General features: G+C 40.0%; 1 protein-coding gene across 6 annotated transcripts in view; it reads left to right on the top strand.

Annotated features, from left to right (window-relative positions):
• The window catches only part of LOC147015423 (interleukin-10 receptor subunit beta-like), a 67,696-nt gene extending 47,865 nt beyond the window's left edge, over positions 1-19,831 (top strand). For 4 of the 6 annotated variants that reach the window (XM_085850156.1, XM_085850155.1, XM_085850158.1 and 1 more), the window contains exon 8: positions 6,022-12,128. In XM_085850156.1, the coding sequence (XP_085706282.1) occupies positions 6,022-6,567 (546 nt within the window). In that variant the 3' untranslated portion in view covers positions 6,568-12,128. Of the gene's footprint in view, positions 1-6,021; positions 12,129-15,108; positions 16,252-17,943 lie in introns of those variants that run through there. The other 2 variants (XR_015050325.1, XM_085850160.1) reach the window with 2 other exon arrangements.

Raw genomic sequence — 19,831 nt, 5'->3', positions numbered from 1 at the left:
ATCGGGCACCTCTACTGGGGCCTCACAAACTATATGCTGATCATTTGTTGGGGCGGGAACACCGAATGGAGCCACAACACTATTTTGGTCTGTCTCAGGAAAAACTGGTGCTGGTGATACCTCCCTACATTCTACACACGGTTCAGCAACACCAAGAGACACTTCACCGCTATCTGAAGGGCCCGGACCACACTGTACACTTTGAAATACATTCTCGTTATCAGAAACCATTTCATCCTGTTTTTCATTCCCATGAGGTTCCTCAGTTACCGGAACAACAGTACGACTACCTTGGGAGCGTTAGTGGGGTCACAAGGAGCAGATGCTCTATGTTTTTTTGACACGTTAACAACATCATTCTTACCGTCCTCACTATGTGAGGGAACTGTATGAGCGGGAACGTTTGATTCACTGGGCATCACCTCCTCCACCAGACGAGGTTGTGGGTCGTTAACTGCTTTACGATCTAAATTGACATGTCCCGATTCCCCACACTTCGAACAAGAAGCTTTCGGACAAAATATTTTTAAATGCCCAAAGGCTCCACAAAGAAAACATGTTAAAGTTGCTGATGAAGCATACACATGGTAATCATAGTTATCAATTTTAATCTTAAAAGAAACCTTTAAACTCGTATTCTCCCCACAGTCCGGCAGCACCATGTAAAGTTGCCACCGAAAGCTCATCATGTGCTTTGCTTGGTCATGGCGGCACCCAAGGGGGATCATCGAGATCTATGAAACTATTTTTCCGTAATTAGATAAAACAGACACAAGTTGTTCGACACAAAAGGAGGAACGTTAGAGACAATTTTTTAATTGCCGGGACATTCATTGGGGAGGCCATAACAAAGTGACCACTCTGTGTGATTAACCCGGAACTCACGACATCGTGAACAAAACGAAACACCAACATCGGAAACGAACACCACGACTTTCTGATTCATACGTGATGCAGCACGTACATGCTCAACACCGATAACGTCTCCAACCACCAGAACAATCTCTTCAGTGAGAACCCCGTCAAGGGGGACACAAACGAAAGCATGCTTACGAGTTAGTGCTTCAAAAGCAGCATCTTGCTGCAAGCGATCTGCCGCCATGTTACAAAGACGCGACGCTCGACGTCTTCCTCACTTAGGAAGAGGAAGTTAACAATGCACTCCTACTTTTCTGAACCTTGGGAAAGAGGGCGCTAACTAAACAAAAAAGGAAAGGCAAGCAAAATAAAAACAAAAATAAAGCTATTTTAAAGCGAAAGGCTTTTAAATTATGAATAGACTAACAGGGCACCGCCCAAAAACCGACGATACCCTTACTTGTGCCGCCATGTGCTCTCTCTCTCTCTCTCTCTCTCTCTCTCTCTCTCTCTCTCTCTCTCTCTCTCTCTCTCTCTCTCTCTCTCACTCTCTCTCTCTCTCTCTCTCTCTCTCTCTCTCTCTCTCTCTCTCTCTTTCTCATCTCTATACAGAAAGAAAACACAGGGGAACCTCACAAGTAGAAACACGAACACAGCGGAAATGAAATAGGGAGTGTGGGAGATACCAACCAGTGCGGCAGAGGACAGGTCCTCACGACACAAAGCAAGGAGCAGCCATGACAGTACACACACCGTGCTAACAACCAGCAGGGGGTGAGAGAGGGAGAGAGAGGGAGAGACAGAGATAGAGACAGAGACAGGAGAAAGAGAGCGATAGGGGTGGGAGAGAGAGAAGTATCGGTGGAGGGAATGGGAAGGCAGTGTGAGGGGAGGGAATGGGAAGGCAGTGTGAGAGAATGGCATGGGAAAGCAATTTAAGGGGAGGGAATGTGCAGGCGGCATACTAGGGCATTACCGGGGTGATTAAACACGTCCAAACAGCAGTGTTTTCTTTCTAACCGCCATGTTCCATATAAAACTAGGCAGTAGTATTTAAAAATCAAAACTAATCCTGTTTGGTACAGGCCTGCCTGTCTGCAGTTCCCCCACACATTCCTCCAACCTCCTCAGGTTCTATACTAAATGTGCACGTGCAACAGCAATTTACTCAACCTTTCACTCGAACACATGCATGGATTTCTCCACACCTGCACTGCACAGTGGCACGTCCTGCGTGCCTTTGAGGCTTCGGTGCTGCAGAAGTACATGGTTCCCAAGACTGTCGCATAACCTCCTCCACAGTGCCACGCACCACGGGCCCAGGTTCAAGTTGAGATCGCATGCCCGCTAAACCCGCGCACCGCGCACACTTAACCAAGAACAGTCATGCACACACCCAACAGAGAATCATTTGTTCCCATTTCTATCATGTTCGTGTGTGCTGTCTACATACCTCTTTGCTTGCAAAAACTGACTTAAATATTGGCAGAACTATAATAGTATATTTATAGTAATATTTTGTAATGTTAGCAAATCGCCCAAAACGGAAACAGCAAACTGTGTATGTAATTGCTGAAAAAAAGGACTCCTGTGGACTGTGCCATCATGGATTGCAAAAGCAGGTTTTGAAGCACGGCATTTCACTCAATGAAGTTATACTTTCTGCACATTCCATAATCTTTTCTTCACTCAATATAATCGTCCGTACAGCAGAAAAAGTTAAGTTTCATGCTTTGCTTAAATAAATACACTAAGTAACAAAAAAATGTCTAATTTGTTAAAATTTTTGGATTTCACTCTAGATTTCGACACTTACTTTGTCCACCAGATCCGATTCTCAAATCCGACATAATATTTCGATTATATTAGCCCGTTAGAGTAGATCGTGTTTCCAAATCGAGGAATGTTTAAGGAGGCCAAGCCAAATGGCGAATTGGGACCCCCATCAAGTATGAGCGAGGACCCCGAGGGTGTCCAAGGATGCGTCTGATGAAGGATATAATTAAACAAGGCTGTTAATTATCTTCAAAAGGGATATTTTAATGAACCAAAACACCCAATTTTCACTCTTGCACTTCCTTGGAGATTTCTTTGTTTGCATGCAAGGTTTCAGGCTGATAGGTTTTATGGTTTTGAAGTTATGGAGGAGACACACACACACACACACACACACACACACACACACACACACTGATACACACTCACTGCCTTTTATTAGTGTTGATATATTGACTGCTTTTGACGTTTGCATGTGGTACATGCTTGGGAGCCTCATTGGTATGCATTGCTGTCTGCGCTGTTGCTGATGATTTGCCACTAAGCGATAAAACCGGTCGGGTTGCTGAGGGGGTGTGTAGCATTGGGATTCTCATGGGTGTGCTGTGTGTGAAAATCTTTATAACTGTGGAGGAACTCTGGGAAGGGTTTGAAACAGTAAAGCGCTTACCATGTGTCAGCCTTCTTGGGTTGCTTTATACAGCTTCTTCGGCTCGAGGAGTGTGGGAGGTGTCAAATATTATATATATATATATATATATATATATATATATATATATATATATATATATATATATATATATATATATTGTTGTGGTTACCAAATTCGCAAACCACCATTCAGGTCCCTTAGGTGAGGTATTTCGGTAAGTACATGTGTAGTTAGGCCCAAACCCGTTGTCTAGTGGGAATACATGTCATTTATGCGTGCTGCGACTCTTCAGGATAGCCGTTTTTCTTTTACTATCTTTATTTTGGACCAACCGCCATGATTACCACCACCAGTCACAACATCAACCACCAACCACAACGCCGCTTCACCACAACCGCCACGACCTTCACGTCACACCTCGCAACCGTCGCATCGCCACCGTTCTTGCGCCGCTTGTGGGTACCGGTGTTGGACTCGTGCAGGGCGCGCGCCGAACAGCGTGTACAAAACCACGGATTTTCCACTTCAAAAACGGATCAAAAACGACACACGCCCACTTTTGTTCCGTCCAATCGGTGAGCAAGGGGCGATTTGGCCCCGCCCCCAGGGCGTTGGAGGGCGATCGATATATGCAAATTTATGGATCAAAAAGCATTCACGCCCACTTTTTCTCGGGCCAATGGGGAGCGAGGTGAAAGGTCGAAGGGAGGGGGTCAAAGCTGAGAGAGCGAAGCCACGGGGCTTATAAAAGCGACCGTGTTCGTCAGTCAAAGAACAGAGAGAGTTAAGACTTCGCGGGCGGTGGAGTTGGCAAGAAGGAGCTGGTCGTCGTCGTGTGCGTTGGAGTCGGAGCGGAGGGACGGAGCTGTGGAGAGGCGGCGAGGGCAGACGAGGGGGTGCTCGCGTCGTGCAGGGAGCTGCACCCCAGGGAGGCCGACAGCGCGACCTGGCCGAGGTGGAGACGCTCGTCGCGGGACTCGAGGCAGAGTAGGAATCCTCTATACCCCGAGCATCAGCAACCCCCTCCTGTTTCCCCCCGCGCTGAGATAGTGCGACCAAGGGGGCCCCTTTCCCACCCCCTACCAGACACTGCCCGCGAGGCCCGCGGAGTTGAGGCACCATCGCCGCTCCGCGTCTCATCACCAGACGGGTAGGCCCGACCCGGTCTCGGCCTCAGGCCTGCCTCATCCTTGAGGGTTCTCTATTCTTTTCCTTGGTTTTGGGTATGTGTTGTCGGCGCCGTCTGTGAAGTAAAATTGTATAAGTGTTGCCGTGTGCTCGCGTAATCGGTATGAGATCTGCATTGTCGCATTTGCTTTTTGTGTAAATTGCATTGTGTTTTTCTTTTCTGTGTGCTTTTGGTGGAATTGAATATGTGTGCTTTCCGTTCAGCGCGAATAAATGTGCTTTGTGTTGAACTGTTTCCCGCTTCGCTTCGTCATTTCTTTCATTGAATCCTCATCTTGCTTCATGTAAAGGGTTGGTAGTGGGCTGAATACGCCCGATAATTAATCGAACCGTCGAGGTCGACGAATAACACCGCTCGGTTATCCCGATAGTACGGAACGGGTCGCTTAAGTGGCCCGTGTCCGAAGTCGACCTGCGGCGAGGTGCGATCGCCCGGTCTACCCTCCGCGTGGGTACTTAGGTAGGTCGAATTTGGCGAGCAACCCTATCCCACGCGGGGGCTGATTGGCTCGATCGCGGTGAGACCGAAAGGTCCACCCGTGACTGGTTCCCGGCGTTAGTCCGAGAGGGTCACGACTGGATTGTCCGTCCGGTGGGCGACGTGCCGCGATTCGAGTTACGTGGCCGTCGCACGCCAGCGGGCACGAATCCGCAACAATATATATATATATATATATATATATATATATATATATATATATATATATATATATATATATATATATATATATATATATATATATATATATATATATATATATATATATATATGAAAATTCATCAAATGGTGGAGTTTGTCATAAGGAAGAAGGCTTTTGTTTTTGAGGTCAAAAGGTCAACATAGGCTAAAGGTCAACAACTTAGGTGAGATTTCTAAAATCCTCAATTTTCATCCGATTGACTTGAAATTTGAAGAGGATTTATATCTTCAAAAAGGAGGGGGGGGTGAAATTGTAAAATTTGAACAGCGGTGAAATATGAAGAGGGTTTATATTTCAGTTTACTGAATTCAACCAACCAATTCTTTTTGAGGTCAACGTCAACCAAAAGGTCAACATAGGCCCAAGGTCAACAACTAAGGAGTGTAGATTTCTAAAATACTCAATTTTCATCTCATTGACTTGAAATTTGAAGAGGATTTATATTTTAGGTCAATGAATTCAACCAACCAATTATTTTTTGGTGAAATTTGTTTTATGGATTTTGCAAGTATCGTGCTCTGTATGACGTCTTCTTTGTTTCTTTGTATGTCTGTGTGCATTATATCTCAAAAAGTTGTGAATGAATTCGGACAAAACTTGGTGGACAGGCTGGGTGTGTGACCACGACAAATTGGTTCGATTTTGGTGAAGATCCGAATCCGGCTCTGAATACGAGAGCTATTTAATTTTTAAAGTGGTTCTTCACTATTGATAGGGTCAAAAACGATATATAGCATAATATTTCAAAAAGTTATTGGGCCCAATATGTTCTCATGGATCAGTCATTGCGTGGTGGAGGTATGTGCTCTACCGAGTTGCTTTTATTGTATTCTGTTTCTTTCACAGACTCGTTGGAATGATGAACAAATTGCTCTCCAAGTAGCAATCTCCAACAGCTGCAAAATCAGCAAGTTATCCTTAACTGGTGAAGTTCAAGATTCAGCAGTCAAGAAAACAAGTGTGACTTCCTCATTGTCATCAGGAAGAGGAACAACATTGGGTGATAGAACCTCTGTGGCTGCTGAACTTTTGGTTAGGCAAGATACGGGTGAGGAAGGTCACATCGAATTCGCTGATAATGTAGAGGAAGAGAACATTGAAGTAAGATTCAGTACTGATAAAGTGAATGAGCGAAAGTTGAATGAAGAAGCAGTCGAGTCTCCGGTCCTTGTGGGAGGTGCAGGCGAGGAAAGCTTCACAATGTCGGAAACAAATTTTCTTGGTTATGGCAGAGCCAGGGTTGGTGATCCTCCAGTGGTTCAGAAGTCTGAAATTGAACAGGGTGGCCATTTAAACTTGACAACAATTGCCAGTGGAAGCATGTGTTTATTGAATGAGGCAAGTCATGTTGGTTACTCTGTCACCCATAGTGGTCATGTGATCAGCAGGTAATCAATAATGTGCGCCTCATTGTGGGAGGCATCAGTACTGGATGTGCAAGTTTCAAATTTTAAACAATCTATGAAAAGCATCGGGTAGGTGTAGAATTGATTTGTAAGCTCACTATTTGACAAAATTTTGTTGTTGACAAAAACTAATTTGTTGTACAAAATTTGTTTGTAACCTCACTACTTGTGATTTTTCCATTGCTCTCTGTTACTCCAGGATTGTATAGTGTTTTAATGTTTACATTGGTTATTTATCATTTTATGCAAATGTTACATTGCATTGTACAGTCGACTCTCATCGATTCAAAGAAATGTGTTGCAGCGATCGTATGCATTGGTGAAAATTCCAAGAGGAAGAATGCTTTTGTCTTTGTTTCTTCAGACTCAGCAGACTAGTGTAGGTTATGTTAAATGTTCATGTTGTATCACAAAATCCACAGCAGTACAAGGGGGAGAGGGGTCGTAGTCATTGCAGGGGGGAGGGGGGGGGGTAGTCACTGCTCTGAGTTTGGAAGGTTGGTGGTTTGAACCTTGCCGAGTCATACCAAAGACTTTAACAATGTTATATACTGCTTCCTCGTTTGATGCTCAAATTTAAAATGCGGAAAAAAGTTGTATTTGTGAAAAGATAAATCGATGCAAGCCTCTTACGTCTGCGAGAATGGTCCCATAGGAACCTATTTAAATTGAGAGCATTCAAATTGGTGAGAGCTGTCGATTTGTTGTACTTGCTTCAACTAATTGTGTTGCTTCTCCCACCATGGCACCCAGACAAAATGAGGTGGCCGCCATCTAGGTTTTCTGGTGGGCCGAACACATTCTGCCTGTAGGCCTCTGCCGATTATACATTGCCCAGGTTTGTTGCACCAGATTTCCATTGCCTTTGTTTTGGTCGAATGTTAATCATGACAAGGAAACCCCAAAAATTGAATATGTCAAAGAAAAAATATTTGTAAGGTTAAATCAAGTTTCCCAATCAGCCCATTAGCAGATTTTTAAGCCAATTCACTTGTGCTTAATGGCGAAGCCTTATAACTCAAATGACCATGTCCAGATTATATGAACAAAAGGTTATTACCACAGAGAGAGGGAGAGGGCACGTGTGCGCGCGCGCGCGCGCGCACACACACACACACACACACACACACCAAAACTGAAGTGATATATATATATATATATATATATATATATATATATATATATATATATGTAAATTGCCTGATTGGAATCGCTCTGAATCTTATCTATCTAATTTTATTCATTCAGATGGGAATACGGGACAGACATGGCATAAGGTTTACGGGACAGATTAGAGAATGTAATTTGAGCCTTGGGTCATGATTTTTTTTATTCTCAGACCCAGCTTTCAACACATAGACAAGTTACGTGGGACATGAACAAAGATGAGGGAGTTGAGTGGACAGAGGAGGCAATATATATATATATATATATATATATATATATATATATATATATATATATATATATATATATATATATATATATATATATATATATCTTGTGTCGTAGGTTGTGACCACAGTGCGATCATTGTTATTTGTCTATAAAACTTGTGTTGGCGTTGTGTGAGACAGTCAGTCGGGCAGTGTATCCCATCACACTTGGCATGTAACACATAATGGCTTGAAATAATTGGATAAATTCTAATTTACCCTGACGTTTTTGTGGCTTTCACTAATGGGTAAACACTGCCAGCCATTGAGTTAAATTACAGTGAGTGGAGTTCAGCTGCTTGAGAATTCAGACAGCAATGTCTTTCTGGCTGTCATATGAAATAAAAGTTTCAACCTCACGAAATATCCTCAATATAAGATACAATGCATGTTTTACACCCACCCCATTCAACTGGTCAAAATTGTAAAATGTGTTTGTCCGATGACTTGATGTCTGACTTCTCAATGACACAGCATGTTCACATTGATATTCATCAGGCATGTAATTATTTTTCTATTCTGCTGTACAACATTGCCAATTATTTGTCTTTTGACATCACAACTCTTAAGCTAAAACACTCCAACAATCACGAGTGGCTAATTATACAGACCCCAAGACATTTCATCCATCTTATTGTTTTTTGGAGGGGGTAAATCTCTTTGTGTGTGCGTCTCTCTCTCTCTCTCTCTCTCTCTCTCTCTCTCTCTCTCTCTCTCTCTCTCTCTCTCTCTCTCTCTGTCTCTGTCTCTCTCTCTGTCTCTCTCTCTCTGTCTCTGTCTCTGTCTGTCTGTCTGTCTCTCTGTCTGTCTGTCTGTCTGTCTCTCTGTCTGTCTGTCTGTCTGTCTGTCTGTCTCTCTGTCTGTGTGTCTCTCTGTCTCTCTCTCTCTCTCTCTCTCTCTCTCTCTCTCTCTCTCTCTCTCTCTCTAAAAGGACCGTTTGGCAAACCTTCCCATCTACTTTCTCCTGGGTCTCACAACCAGCCTTGATCTTTCTTGGGCAAACCACATTTCAAAGTTGGCCTCCAAAGCCAGCAACTGACTGGGCATGGCGAGACATCTTTCGTTGTACAAAGTCCTTCCTTGGCACACCTGAGCTCCTGTCCACCAACAAAGCCTTCATCCACAGCTTGATGGAGTACTGCTTTCCCCTCTTCTACCACCTCTTTTCTGGTCTTTCACCCTCTACTCTTTCTGTGCTCTGTCCCCTCTGTTTCTGAAGGGCACATGTGGTCCACTATCACCCCCCAACTGATGGCACTCCCAGAATCAATGCTCACCTCCACTCATTCTTTCCTCATTTTCCTGCCTGTAGAATCAACTTCCACATTCTCTTCAATCTCATTCTTCTCTCCAGATGTTCCAGAAGCTGTGCACCACCATCTCAGATCACCCCCATCCAAAACCATGACATTTTCTACCCCCATTAACTTCATCCATCCCCAAGCACACCTTCGAAATTTCCAGTTTTTCCTTTCTGGATGTTTGCTTCTGTATCCATTTTGTCCACCCCATGTGTCCTCCCCTTCTCTTCATTCCTCTCAACACCCATTATTTGCCCATGTCTCCCTTTTTGTTTTTCAACTTTGCTGTTGGTGTCCCCCCCCCTACCTCCACCCCCCCCCCACACACACACACACCCCTCTCTCTCCACTGTTCCTTTTATTCTGTTGCATCCTGATCCATTCGGTGTTCTAGCTCTTCCACGGGCCTTGACTGCATATTGAGATTATAATATGGGGATTGAGATTATAATATGGGGGAAAGTATTACGGTATTTGATGAGTGAGACACCATGTCTATAATTGATTCCTTCACCTTGTGCCTGTTGGAGAGTTAATATTTTAGTCATTCATAATTTGATCAGCACACCTTCAGAACAAAGAGCAATAAAGATTAATGGGAAACAACAAGAATTATCATTAACTAATTTTAATTTTCTATTCATGTAACATGAATAAATGCACCGTTAGGCAGTAAATGTAATTTGTTGATTTCTCAGTCATATCTGTGAAGGTAACCACATGTTCCCCTTGTCAGTCCCTCATTGGTTGTGACCTGATTCATGGAATGTTTCACAACCAATCAGATGTAAAGTGAAATATTCTGTTATGATCAGACAAGGTAGTGAAATTTATATTTGAAATTTGAGTGTGTTCTCGATGAATGGGAAATGGTCAACTAGAAAGAACAATTGAAGTATATTGTGGAAATGTTTGAAAGGAAATGTGTTATTTCTGTTTTGCAATCACAATTGTACTTTATTTCTCAATCATGCAATTCATTCAGTAGTGATGAAAATGTGTTGTCTCGTCTGAAAGTGCCACAACTTCATTGGATTGTACATAAAATGGTCATCATGTAAATGGGTGTCCTTGAGGATGAAAGAATTGTTCTGATGGGAGTTCTGCTGAGTTGTTGAAGCAAAAGCAGGAGATTTTGGTGAAGACAAAATTTGTGAATATCAATGTATAGCCACTCAAATTTATTTTCCATTTCTTCGTTGAAAAACGTGTCCAATGTCCATGACTAATCTATTCTTGCTTCATTCAGACAGCAGCAGATGACAGTCATACCATGTACACAGATGATAAAGTAATACAAGATGAATCGGTCAAATAGAAAGAGAATACAGAAAAAACAGTACTTGTTTATCTTGTATTTTAACCCTATTTGTGAGCGACTCGCTTGTGTGTCAAGAAATGGGTGAAAGCCGATGCTTTTGAGCCTGCCTCGTGAACAAAGAAAGTATCACGAGATGGATTATCACCATCTTTGTCTCTCAGCACCTTGACTGCCACATCCCTTTACCATTTTTTTCACCAATTTTGGGAGTTATTGTTTTTTCATCAGATTGTTGCTAACTTTTACGTTGCACATTTATAAAAAATATTTACTTTGAAAAAGGTTTGTGCCGAAAATATGCCGACACCTTTTCTCAGTTTTAATGCATATCCAATGTGTCCCAAAATGAGTACTGTCAAATATAGGGATTGTTTGCTGACTAACTTTAAATATAGAATATAACTTCCTTTGGTTTCAGCTTGTAGAGTGGTTTTGGGCATTTAATAATGAACTTTTACATCATAAATCAAGATTGCTTGTTCATTTAGCCTGTTGGAGAATGCACCTCTTCAGCCATTTTCAGTTTCCTGACAAATGTGTGGTATTGGGCCTGTTGGAGAAGTTTCTCTGCCACTTCCAATGCTTACCATTGCTCTGTGTCGACAGCTCTTGCACAAACTGAATTTTGTTCAGGTAGAAATGCAACTCTTTTGACAGAATACAATGCAGTGATGTTGGTATGTATAACTGCCGTGGGAGATGACAGATATATGAATTGTAACTTGTCATAATTGCTTGGTAAAGAGCTTCAATCCATCATGGACCTCAGATATTGCAGGGTCTTCTAGATCAGGGTTCATCAGCAATATTACCACAAGGACGAAAATGTCCATTTTCATGTTCAACTGGTGTTTGGTGAACTCTGAACTGTCGACAGAAATAATGCTGAACCTCAATTAGAGTGTCTCTTGAAAAAGTGAAACATTATGTTAATGGCTGCTTATTGTTCAGTTATCAAACCATTCATCATTAAACTCCCAAAGCAACTCTAAAATCCATAAAAGAGTGAAAAGTAGTGAGTTCCATTTCAAAAGTTATTCGGCAAACAAACCTTTGCACTGGTTTTGGAATATCATATATTTGTAAAGAAAGAAATGTTTTAAAGCATTTTCTTCAATGTTAAAGTTGATTCCATTTATATTACCATTATCTCGGGGCTGTAAAAAAATAGTTTGGCTTAAAGCCAAGAAAGATAGCACTTTATATCAGCACAGAACACATGACAATGTAGTATTGGCTTTGTGTTATTATGTGTGCTGTTCTCCACTGAGACAATGACCTGTAATGTTTAGTACTTGTGCTCATCAGCACTGATGGTAAATAGTGTGATCCAAAAAAAGGAAAACCAAAACGACAATATAAAATTGCTTCACAAGTTCTAAAGTATTGGCATGTTGTGAAGTTTATGCACCAGTTGATGACAATGGGTATTTGCCTCAAGTTTGTTTTATATGTCCTAATAAAGTTTACACATCTGTCCTGCCTCAAAGGCCTCTTATCACTCCTTCCTCAGTCGTAATATGACAGAGCAACATAGTGCAAAAATGGTCACTTTTAATAAAATTAAATACCTCAAACATGATTTTTGTTTTTTAAAAATGAACAATAAGTGGTCTGGAATCGGCTGGTTGAAGGTTCTTTAAATAAAAAAAAAAACCTTGCTTCTTGTTTGAACTTTTACACATCATCTTCATCCATTTTTCATCTTTTATTGGCACAATAAAAAGGCATTTCAAATTTGCATGGGTGATTGATGTTGTCCAGTGCTATTGTAATCCTGTTGGCATTTTGAAGAAATAAAATTTTGGTTTTTTTTCTCCTGATTTTTTTTTTTATGGGGCCTAAAAAACTTCCTTGCACATGTTAAGGAATGGGGTCATGGATCATTTAACATTACCTTTCACCGAGCTACAAAGGCTGAGGCACGATAGATTTTAAAAAACAATCCAACTTTTTTTCCAAAATGCTTTTTTTTTTTTTCCTCAAACACACTGATGAACCCCTGAAAGTTTGACAAAGATCCGTTTTGTCATCTCTGAGAAAAGTAGTGACACTGACAGACACATTTTCTGGTACAGATGAGCTGGGCCTTCCTGGGGGTGGGGGGAGGGGGAGAGGTGAGAGGGAAGGGAATGCTCAGCTGCGTGAGCCTTTCTTGGCGGTGATTTTGGGATGTATTTGACATCAAAAAGCAATGGAGTTATTGGCTTCATGTGGTTACCTCTTGCCTGCAGGCCGGCGGCAGCACTCCCTGTCCCCCATATCCCAATATACACTATATAGCGGCCTTTGGCCTCATAATGGACGTCATGGAGAACACGTGGCAGCGTAAAATGTTGCACAGATTCTGAAGTACATACACCCAAAATCTGGGACCTCTCGGTGCTACGGTTTGGCCGTGAAAGAATAACGTACAAATGCAAAAACCCACAAATGCTTGAAAATATGTATTATATTTAGATTGGTCATTTTGCTTTTGCATTTCCATCATTGTAATATTATTGTTTTTGTGTAATATTAATCATAATTAAGTCGTTCCTCGATCATAAACTGACGATTGTGAACAGACAAAAGTAAAGCAATTGTTTAATCCTGATTTTTTTATTTTTTATTTTTATTTTTTTGCTTCGTGTGCACAGGGCAATGAGTAAAGCATTATAGTTCTTGGCAAAATAAATTCAATGTCAACTTTTTTTTTTACAAATACTGTATAAAGCTAAAATTACCAAATACCTGGAATATGAGGTACATGAACAAATGGACGTCTTTATTTTCATTAAAAAAAAAAAACACTAACAGCCAGTGATAAGTAGTATACATGAGGAATGTTCAAAATGGTCTCGATGAGATGCACTCATTGAATAAATGCCAAAGTCTTGTTAGCCAGATGCCACACCAATACTTACTTCAAGGGTCTTTGCCAGTAGGGTACCCTGCCATGCATCCACCCTGTTTAGGCATCCATGACACAGTTAACATTTCTGAAATTTCTTCAGGAAAGGAAATATTAAAATTTAAATGCAACTTCCATCTTAGTTGTTGTCTGTGGAACAAAAACATAACAGCTCACTGCTAAATGCAGTATCAGCAGCTGTCTGCAGTGTGGTTATAAAGATATCGGTGAAAGATTTGCTGGTTGGAGTCGTTATGATGAAAACTGGAATGTTTATGTACTGCAAAAAACAAAACTGCAGTCATCAAAGCAAGCAAATTGGTCAAGTGACAGTGTTACTGGCTTTAACAACAATAACTTTTTTTATTACGGACCCTAGGCATCAGAAAACTACATATATCAGACAAACAGCTTCAAACGGAGCACCTCACCACCATCAGAACATTTAAATTCCACCAGATGTGGCAATAAATGTGAATTGGTGCTCCCAGCTTGCCGGCTTTATGACAAAAGACATAATTTGCATTTTTTCCGCCTCAACCCAACCCCATTTATAATCCCGTGCAGGTAAGGACAACTTGCTAGTTTTTGGTGATTTTTTTTTAAACCAGCTACTCTTATAGTACACACAGTATCCTCACATTGAAACAGTACCCAAGCCAAAGACAAATATCTCTTTCGCAGAAAAATTATAAGATAAGACGTACTATACTCTTTGCAGAGTGTCGGCGCAGCCACAGCAGTTTTCTGGCAAAGGTTATTCTGGGTGGTTTGCCATTGCCTTCCCTGCCATAAGTGAGAGCAAAAAAATTGTAATTTGTTCAGGGTGTTGGCGCTAACTCGTATACTTTTCACGAAGGACCTTTGATATTCACAAACTAATGTTAGCAGATGGGATATCTAGCTTTTTGTCCATCCAGGGAGATAGCACGATCATCAATGCCTCACCTTGCCTGCAAAACACAAGGATGACAGTTTATAGCCGGGCTGAGAATTGATCCCAGGCTCGACAGCTCGAAGATAAGTATGCTACTTCTGTGCAATTCTGTCTGACTTTCTAAATATAACAAGTGAAATCCTTCAATACAGCGCGTGTGGTGAAGCAAATGAGTACACTAATGTTAAAATATACAATTTCTGCTTTTTCAGTTGAAAAACAATTAAAAAGCGTACTTAATATTTGAAATGTAAAAATCTTGTTATTATTGTGATAAGCACCTTCATATATAACAGAAGGAATGAAATAGTTTGATACAGCGTGGCAGGGGGCCGCAAAAGAATGATGGCATAAGAAGAACTTAGCTTTCAGTGTTCGGCGCGAAATGCCATGGTGGGCGCAAATTATGTCTTTCGTTCGTACATGAGAGGGGAGCATTTCTTGGTTTTTTTTTCCCGTCAAGCAATAAATTCAATGGTTTTCACATAAATAACATTAGTTTCACAAATTTCCATTGAAATACTTAGGGTATTTCCATCAATTGTCGCCATTTCCGTCTCGGTTACGCACTGCCATCTACCGGATGGCCGTCATTAGCTATCTTGAGGCATGTGGGGGGGGGGGGGGGGGACACCGGAGACGTTGTAGACACCGGGGACATTTCAAACTCGGTGCATTTGTATACAGCGCATGTGCTGTAATATGTAGTTGAGTACTGAAAAGAAAAACGTTTGTGTATTTTGGACTATTGTGATTATTTTGTTTGAATAACCATTTGAATGCCCCTTGTATCTCTCACAGCTGAAATCCGAATACTATCCATGTTCCTCCTGAAGACTATTTTTGCTATTTGCTTAATCTGGTTCTTTCTGATTACTCCAATGCAGTATTTGGTCCTTCATTTGATTGATGATCTTCACATAACGGTATTGAGGTCTGATATAATGGTAATTGATGCTGACCCATTAATACGCTATTGGACATAAGGGATGTGGAAACATTTCTTTGCTGCCTGCCTGGAAGCTCACAGTTTATCTACTTAAATTACATGGAAATGTCTCCTACTCATCCACAGACCATGCTATGCTCTACAATCCTAACTTTATGATGAAATTCCTCTATCTAACCCACAAACATAATATTTTTCTCCCAAATGATCTCTTCCTGCATCCACTTTCAATATACAGACAACTATTTTATGTCCATATGCATGTATTATTCTGCTGTACTTACCTCATATTAACTTTAATAATCAGAACTTCACTACATTATTTTTGGTGTTTAATTCCCCTTTATGACTTTACATTGTTTTACCTGTTAATATGATGGTATATATGTTGGTGTCAATCAAATTTTAGTGTGTTCGGGTTTCAGAACCATTTCTATTTGAGAACAGGGTCCAGGAACGTAACTCATTCTCAAATTGGGAGTTGTATTTACAGTATTACATTCTCTTCTTTGCTTTCCTCTGTTTTCTTTCTCTACTTTCTCCTCCCTTTCAAGCTGAAATCTCATCCCCCTTGTCTCCTCTTCTTTACACACTCACCAGGTGTTGGGTTGGGTTTTGTGTGAGTGATCCATTTAAAGGGTGGCTCTTGGCAAGTGGGATATTTTTTCGACATCTCAAGCAGTTGCTGGGCACAATTACTGAGTGCCATTTCCTCTGACTGGTTTATCAGTGGCATTCAGCTGTGCTAAATAAAGGCAAAACTCTCTGCCAAAATGTCTCAGAACTGTATCATTAACCTTTGTGCCTTCCTTCTGCTTCTGCAGATGATGCAGGTGAGTGGAGTGGAGAGAATAATAAAAAGGAACAATATTTACTTTCTTGCATTCGGGAATTTAAAAAATATCAATAACAACAAACAATTAAAGGCTTGTCACAAGTTTCATCAGATATTTTGAAACAGAACATTTGGTGCTGGCAATTAGTGATGGCTAACCATGAGTACTCAAACTACAACTGCTCAGTTACAAGGTGATATCGTTGTACAGAATGATAACTCTCGTGCTATAAAGTATCGGGAGTGGCATTTAACAAATGTTTTGTGTAATATTATTGGTGGGTTTTTCACATGTGGTTTGTGAAGAATAACTAAACTTTTTCTCACAAGGACAAGCAAGATAATGTTGTCGGTAAAGGAGTTAAGTGGGAAAATTATGAATAAATAATTAATGTTGTATTAATCTTAACTTAATTTTTGAAACAATTCAGGATTTCCAGTTTTGCATTAGCTGGAATATTGGTTATCGATTCATAACCATGTCGACAATGTAGTTTATGTTAAATTTATTAAAGGAGGTTACATTTACATTGAAAACTTACTTAAATCATAATTAAATTATTATTATATCTTGATATAAAATGTGATTATCTCAGCCGATTGTCTATTATTTTTTTGTGATCCTTGTCCACCTGTTCCTCTCTGCTCTATAGTGTGGAAATGTTGACCGCTCACCATGTTTTCTTGCTCTTCAATGAGTCTCAAAGGAAATTGAATCTTTTTACATGTTAGAATAAATTTATATTTTATTTCAATTAAAAAAATTAAGCTTTTACTCTCAAATTTCCACCCTTTTTATGTGATAATATTTAGTAAGCATCCTAACAGAGTGGGCCTGAGTCAGCACACTTCCCTTTGAACTTTTATCGTTTGGTTTCAATTCCTGACCTGACTATAAATTGTCAGATTTGTGCTTTGCAGTCACCATGAATGTGTCTTCTCTCAGATGGACGTTACGCTGGGTATCCAATTTGATAGCATTAACTGGGGGACGATAGCATTAACTGCCGTGTTTTTGGAAGGTTAGGCAAGTTATCACTGGCACCCTGGCCAAATTTCTGCTTTAGCTTCTGCTGGAAGCGCAATGGCAAACTACCCAGTATAATCGAAATGCCATGAGACTGCTGCAGTACCAATTAATTTGCCCAGACTGTGCAAGAGAAGACATATTTAGTAGCTGTTCATTACATTGATAACCTCTCAATATTGTAATAATCCTGTTATTGTACATTCAATAGTTAATTGAGTACAATAATTGCAGTATTGGAGTGAGCATTTTCATCCTCTTATCTGATGTATGTTGCTTTTTTTTGTTTGTTTGTTTGTGAACAATAAATTATTGGTTATTAAATGAAAACCTGATAATGTATATATATATGTATATATATATATATATATATATATATATATATATATATATATATATATATATATATATATTTTTTTTTCTTACTGTGTATATGTGGGAAAATTATGCGTCCACACTCGGAATTGAACCCGGGTCCTCTGGTGAATCATACCAGTGCTTCACCAGAGTACCTGGGTTTGATGTGCAGCGCACTAGTATGGTTCACCAGAGGACCTGGGTTCGATTCCCATTCTGGGCACATAGTTTTCCCACATATACATATTATGTATGTTTGCCTGTTCATTTATCCAATGACATTTTTCTACTTACTTCCTCAAACAGCCATTCACCACGTATGCAGCTGCAACAAACACATCTTCTCCCGCTGCAGGTGCTACAACAGCCAAAACATCAACTGACAGCGGCGCTATGTCTCCCCTTGCCTCCTCTCTCTCCCTCACACCACTCATGTTGCTTGCAACTTCGATTGCTTTTCTCAGCTCCTTCCATTAATCCTTCAATCCCAATGCACAACCCCATCCCCTCTAAATTATCTTTGTATAAGGATTTATCTGAAGAGATGCTTAATCAACAATAAAATAAATTTACATTATGCGAATTGCACACATTTAATGTTTACTTTCATTGATTCCGTTTGATATTTCAGAAGTAACTATGGTTTAATTATTTCGTTAAAAATTCACCAAACATGTTCATCAGCAGTTAGAAAGAGGACACTTTCAGTTATTTCCCATTCATTTCTCAAACCTTATATGGTTAAATCATTGAGTCATGTTGACATTGTTGCCTGGTTAAACCATGGAGTAGTGTTGAAATTGTTGCCTGGTTAAATCAATGAGTAATGTTGAAATTGTTGCCTTGTAAAATCAATAAGTAATGTTGAAATTGTTGCCCGGTTAAATCAATGAGTAATGTTGAAATTGTTGCCTGGTTAAATCAATGAGTAATGTTGAAATTGTTGCCTGGTTAAATCAATGAGTAATGTTGAAATTGTTGCCTGGTTAAATCAATGAGTAATGTTGAAATTATTGCCTGGTTAAATCAATGAGTAATGTTGAAATGATTGCCTGGTTAAATCAATGAGTAATGTTGAAATGATTGCCTGGTTAAATCAATGAGTAATGTTGATATTGTTGCCTGGTTAAATCATTGAGTAGTGTTGAAATTGTTGCCTGGTTAAGTCATTGAGTCGTGTTGAAATTGTTGCCTGGTTAAATCATTGAGTCGTGTTGAAATTGTTGTCTGGTTAAATAATTGAGTAGTGTTGAAATTGTTGCCTGGTTAAATCATTTTATTGCAATTGTTTACTTTTGAAATACCAATGTTATGATAATTTTAAGAATGTAGTTAAAATACAAGGTTCGACTTTGAAAACGGTTGAATATGAAAACGAGCTAAATCGCAAATTTCATTAGTAGTGGGGCAACTTAGCATAACAATTGTGCATTTTGTGAGGAAAGCACCAAATTTGGCACACTAGTAGCCTATCATATTATGAACAGATTTGGATATTGGGCCATCTCAAATTCAGCCGCTGATGGCTGTGGCAGCCATTTTCCACTGCCATCAAAAATTTTGAGATGGCCCAATATCCAAATCTGTTAATAATATGATAGGCTACTAGTGTGCCAAATTTGGTGCTTTCCTCACAAAATGCACAAATGTTATGCTATATTTAGCTCAGTTTCCCCACTATAGTGCCATGCAATGATCACATAACCATCACATTATGTAAGAGATATTGATAGTATAGGTAGTCAGTGAAGCAGATAACTGATGTGAAAACTTTTGCCAATATTGTTTTTCTCTGATGTATTAACATCGTATGCCTATAGATAACCAATAGTTTTATGAATCAATTGAATACCTGGTTAAGTCGATTGTTTTTTATATCTACAGGTGAATCTTGAATGGGATTATAATTTTGATGGCAGTTTTAACTGGGGTTAAAGGTCAGATTTTGGAGAAATTTATTTATGTGGGATTATTTTAATTCGAGTCTGAAGGCTGTTGTGGGGATTTTAAATATAAATGTACAATTGATAAATATGCTTGGATGTTGTTGCTTGGATTGTGATTAAAAAGTGCTGATGTTGGTGTGGAGGTTAAATTTTGTTTTCTTTGACTGTTTAACATGAACTAGTCTGATATACAAGTTCTATTGAACAATAAAGGTTTATTGCAATGCACATATGGAGTATTCACTGTC

The sequence above is a fragment of the Eptatretus burgeri genome, chromosome 12, assembly GCF_056783735.1.
Source record: "Eptatretus burgeri isolate ZD-2024b chromosome 12, Ebu_testis_v1, whole genome shotgun sequence".
In the NCBI taxonomy this organism is placed as follows: Eukaryota; Metazoa; Chordata; class Myxini; order Myxiniformes; family Myxinidae; genus Eptatretus; species Eptatretus burgeri.
Note: the sequence above shows the minus strand (reverse complement) of the source record. Positions and strands in the feature narration are given on the sequence as shown.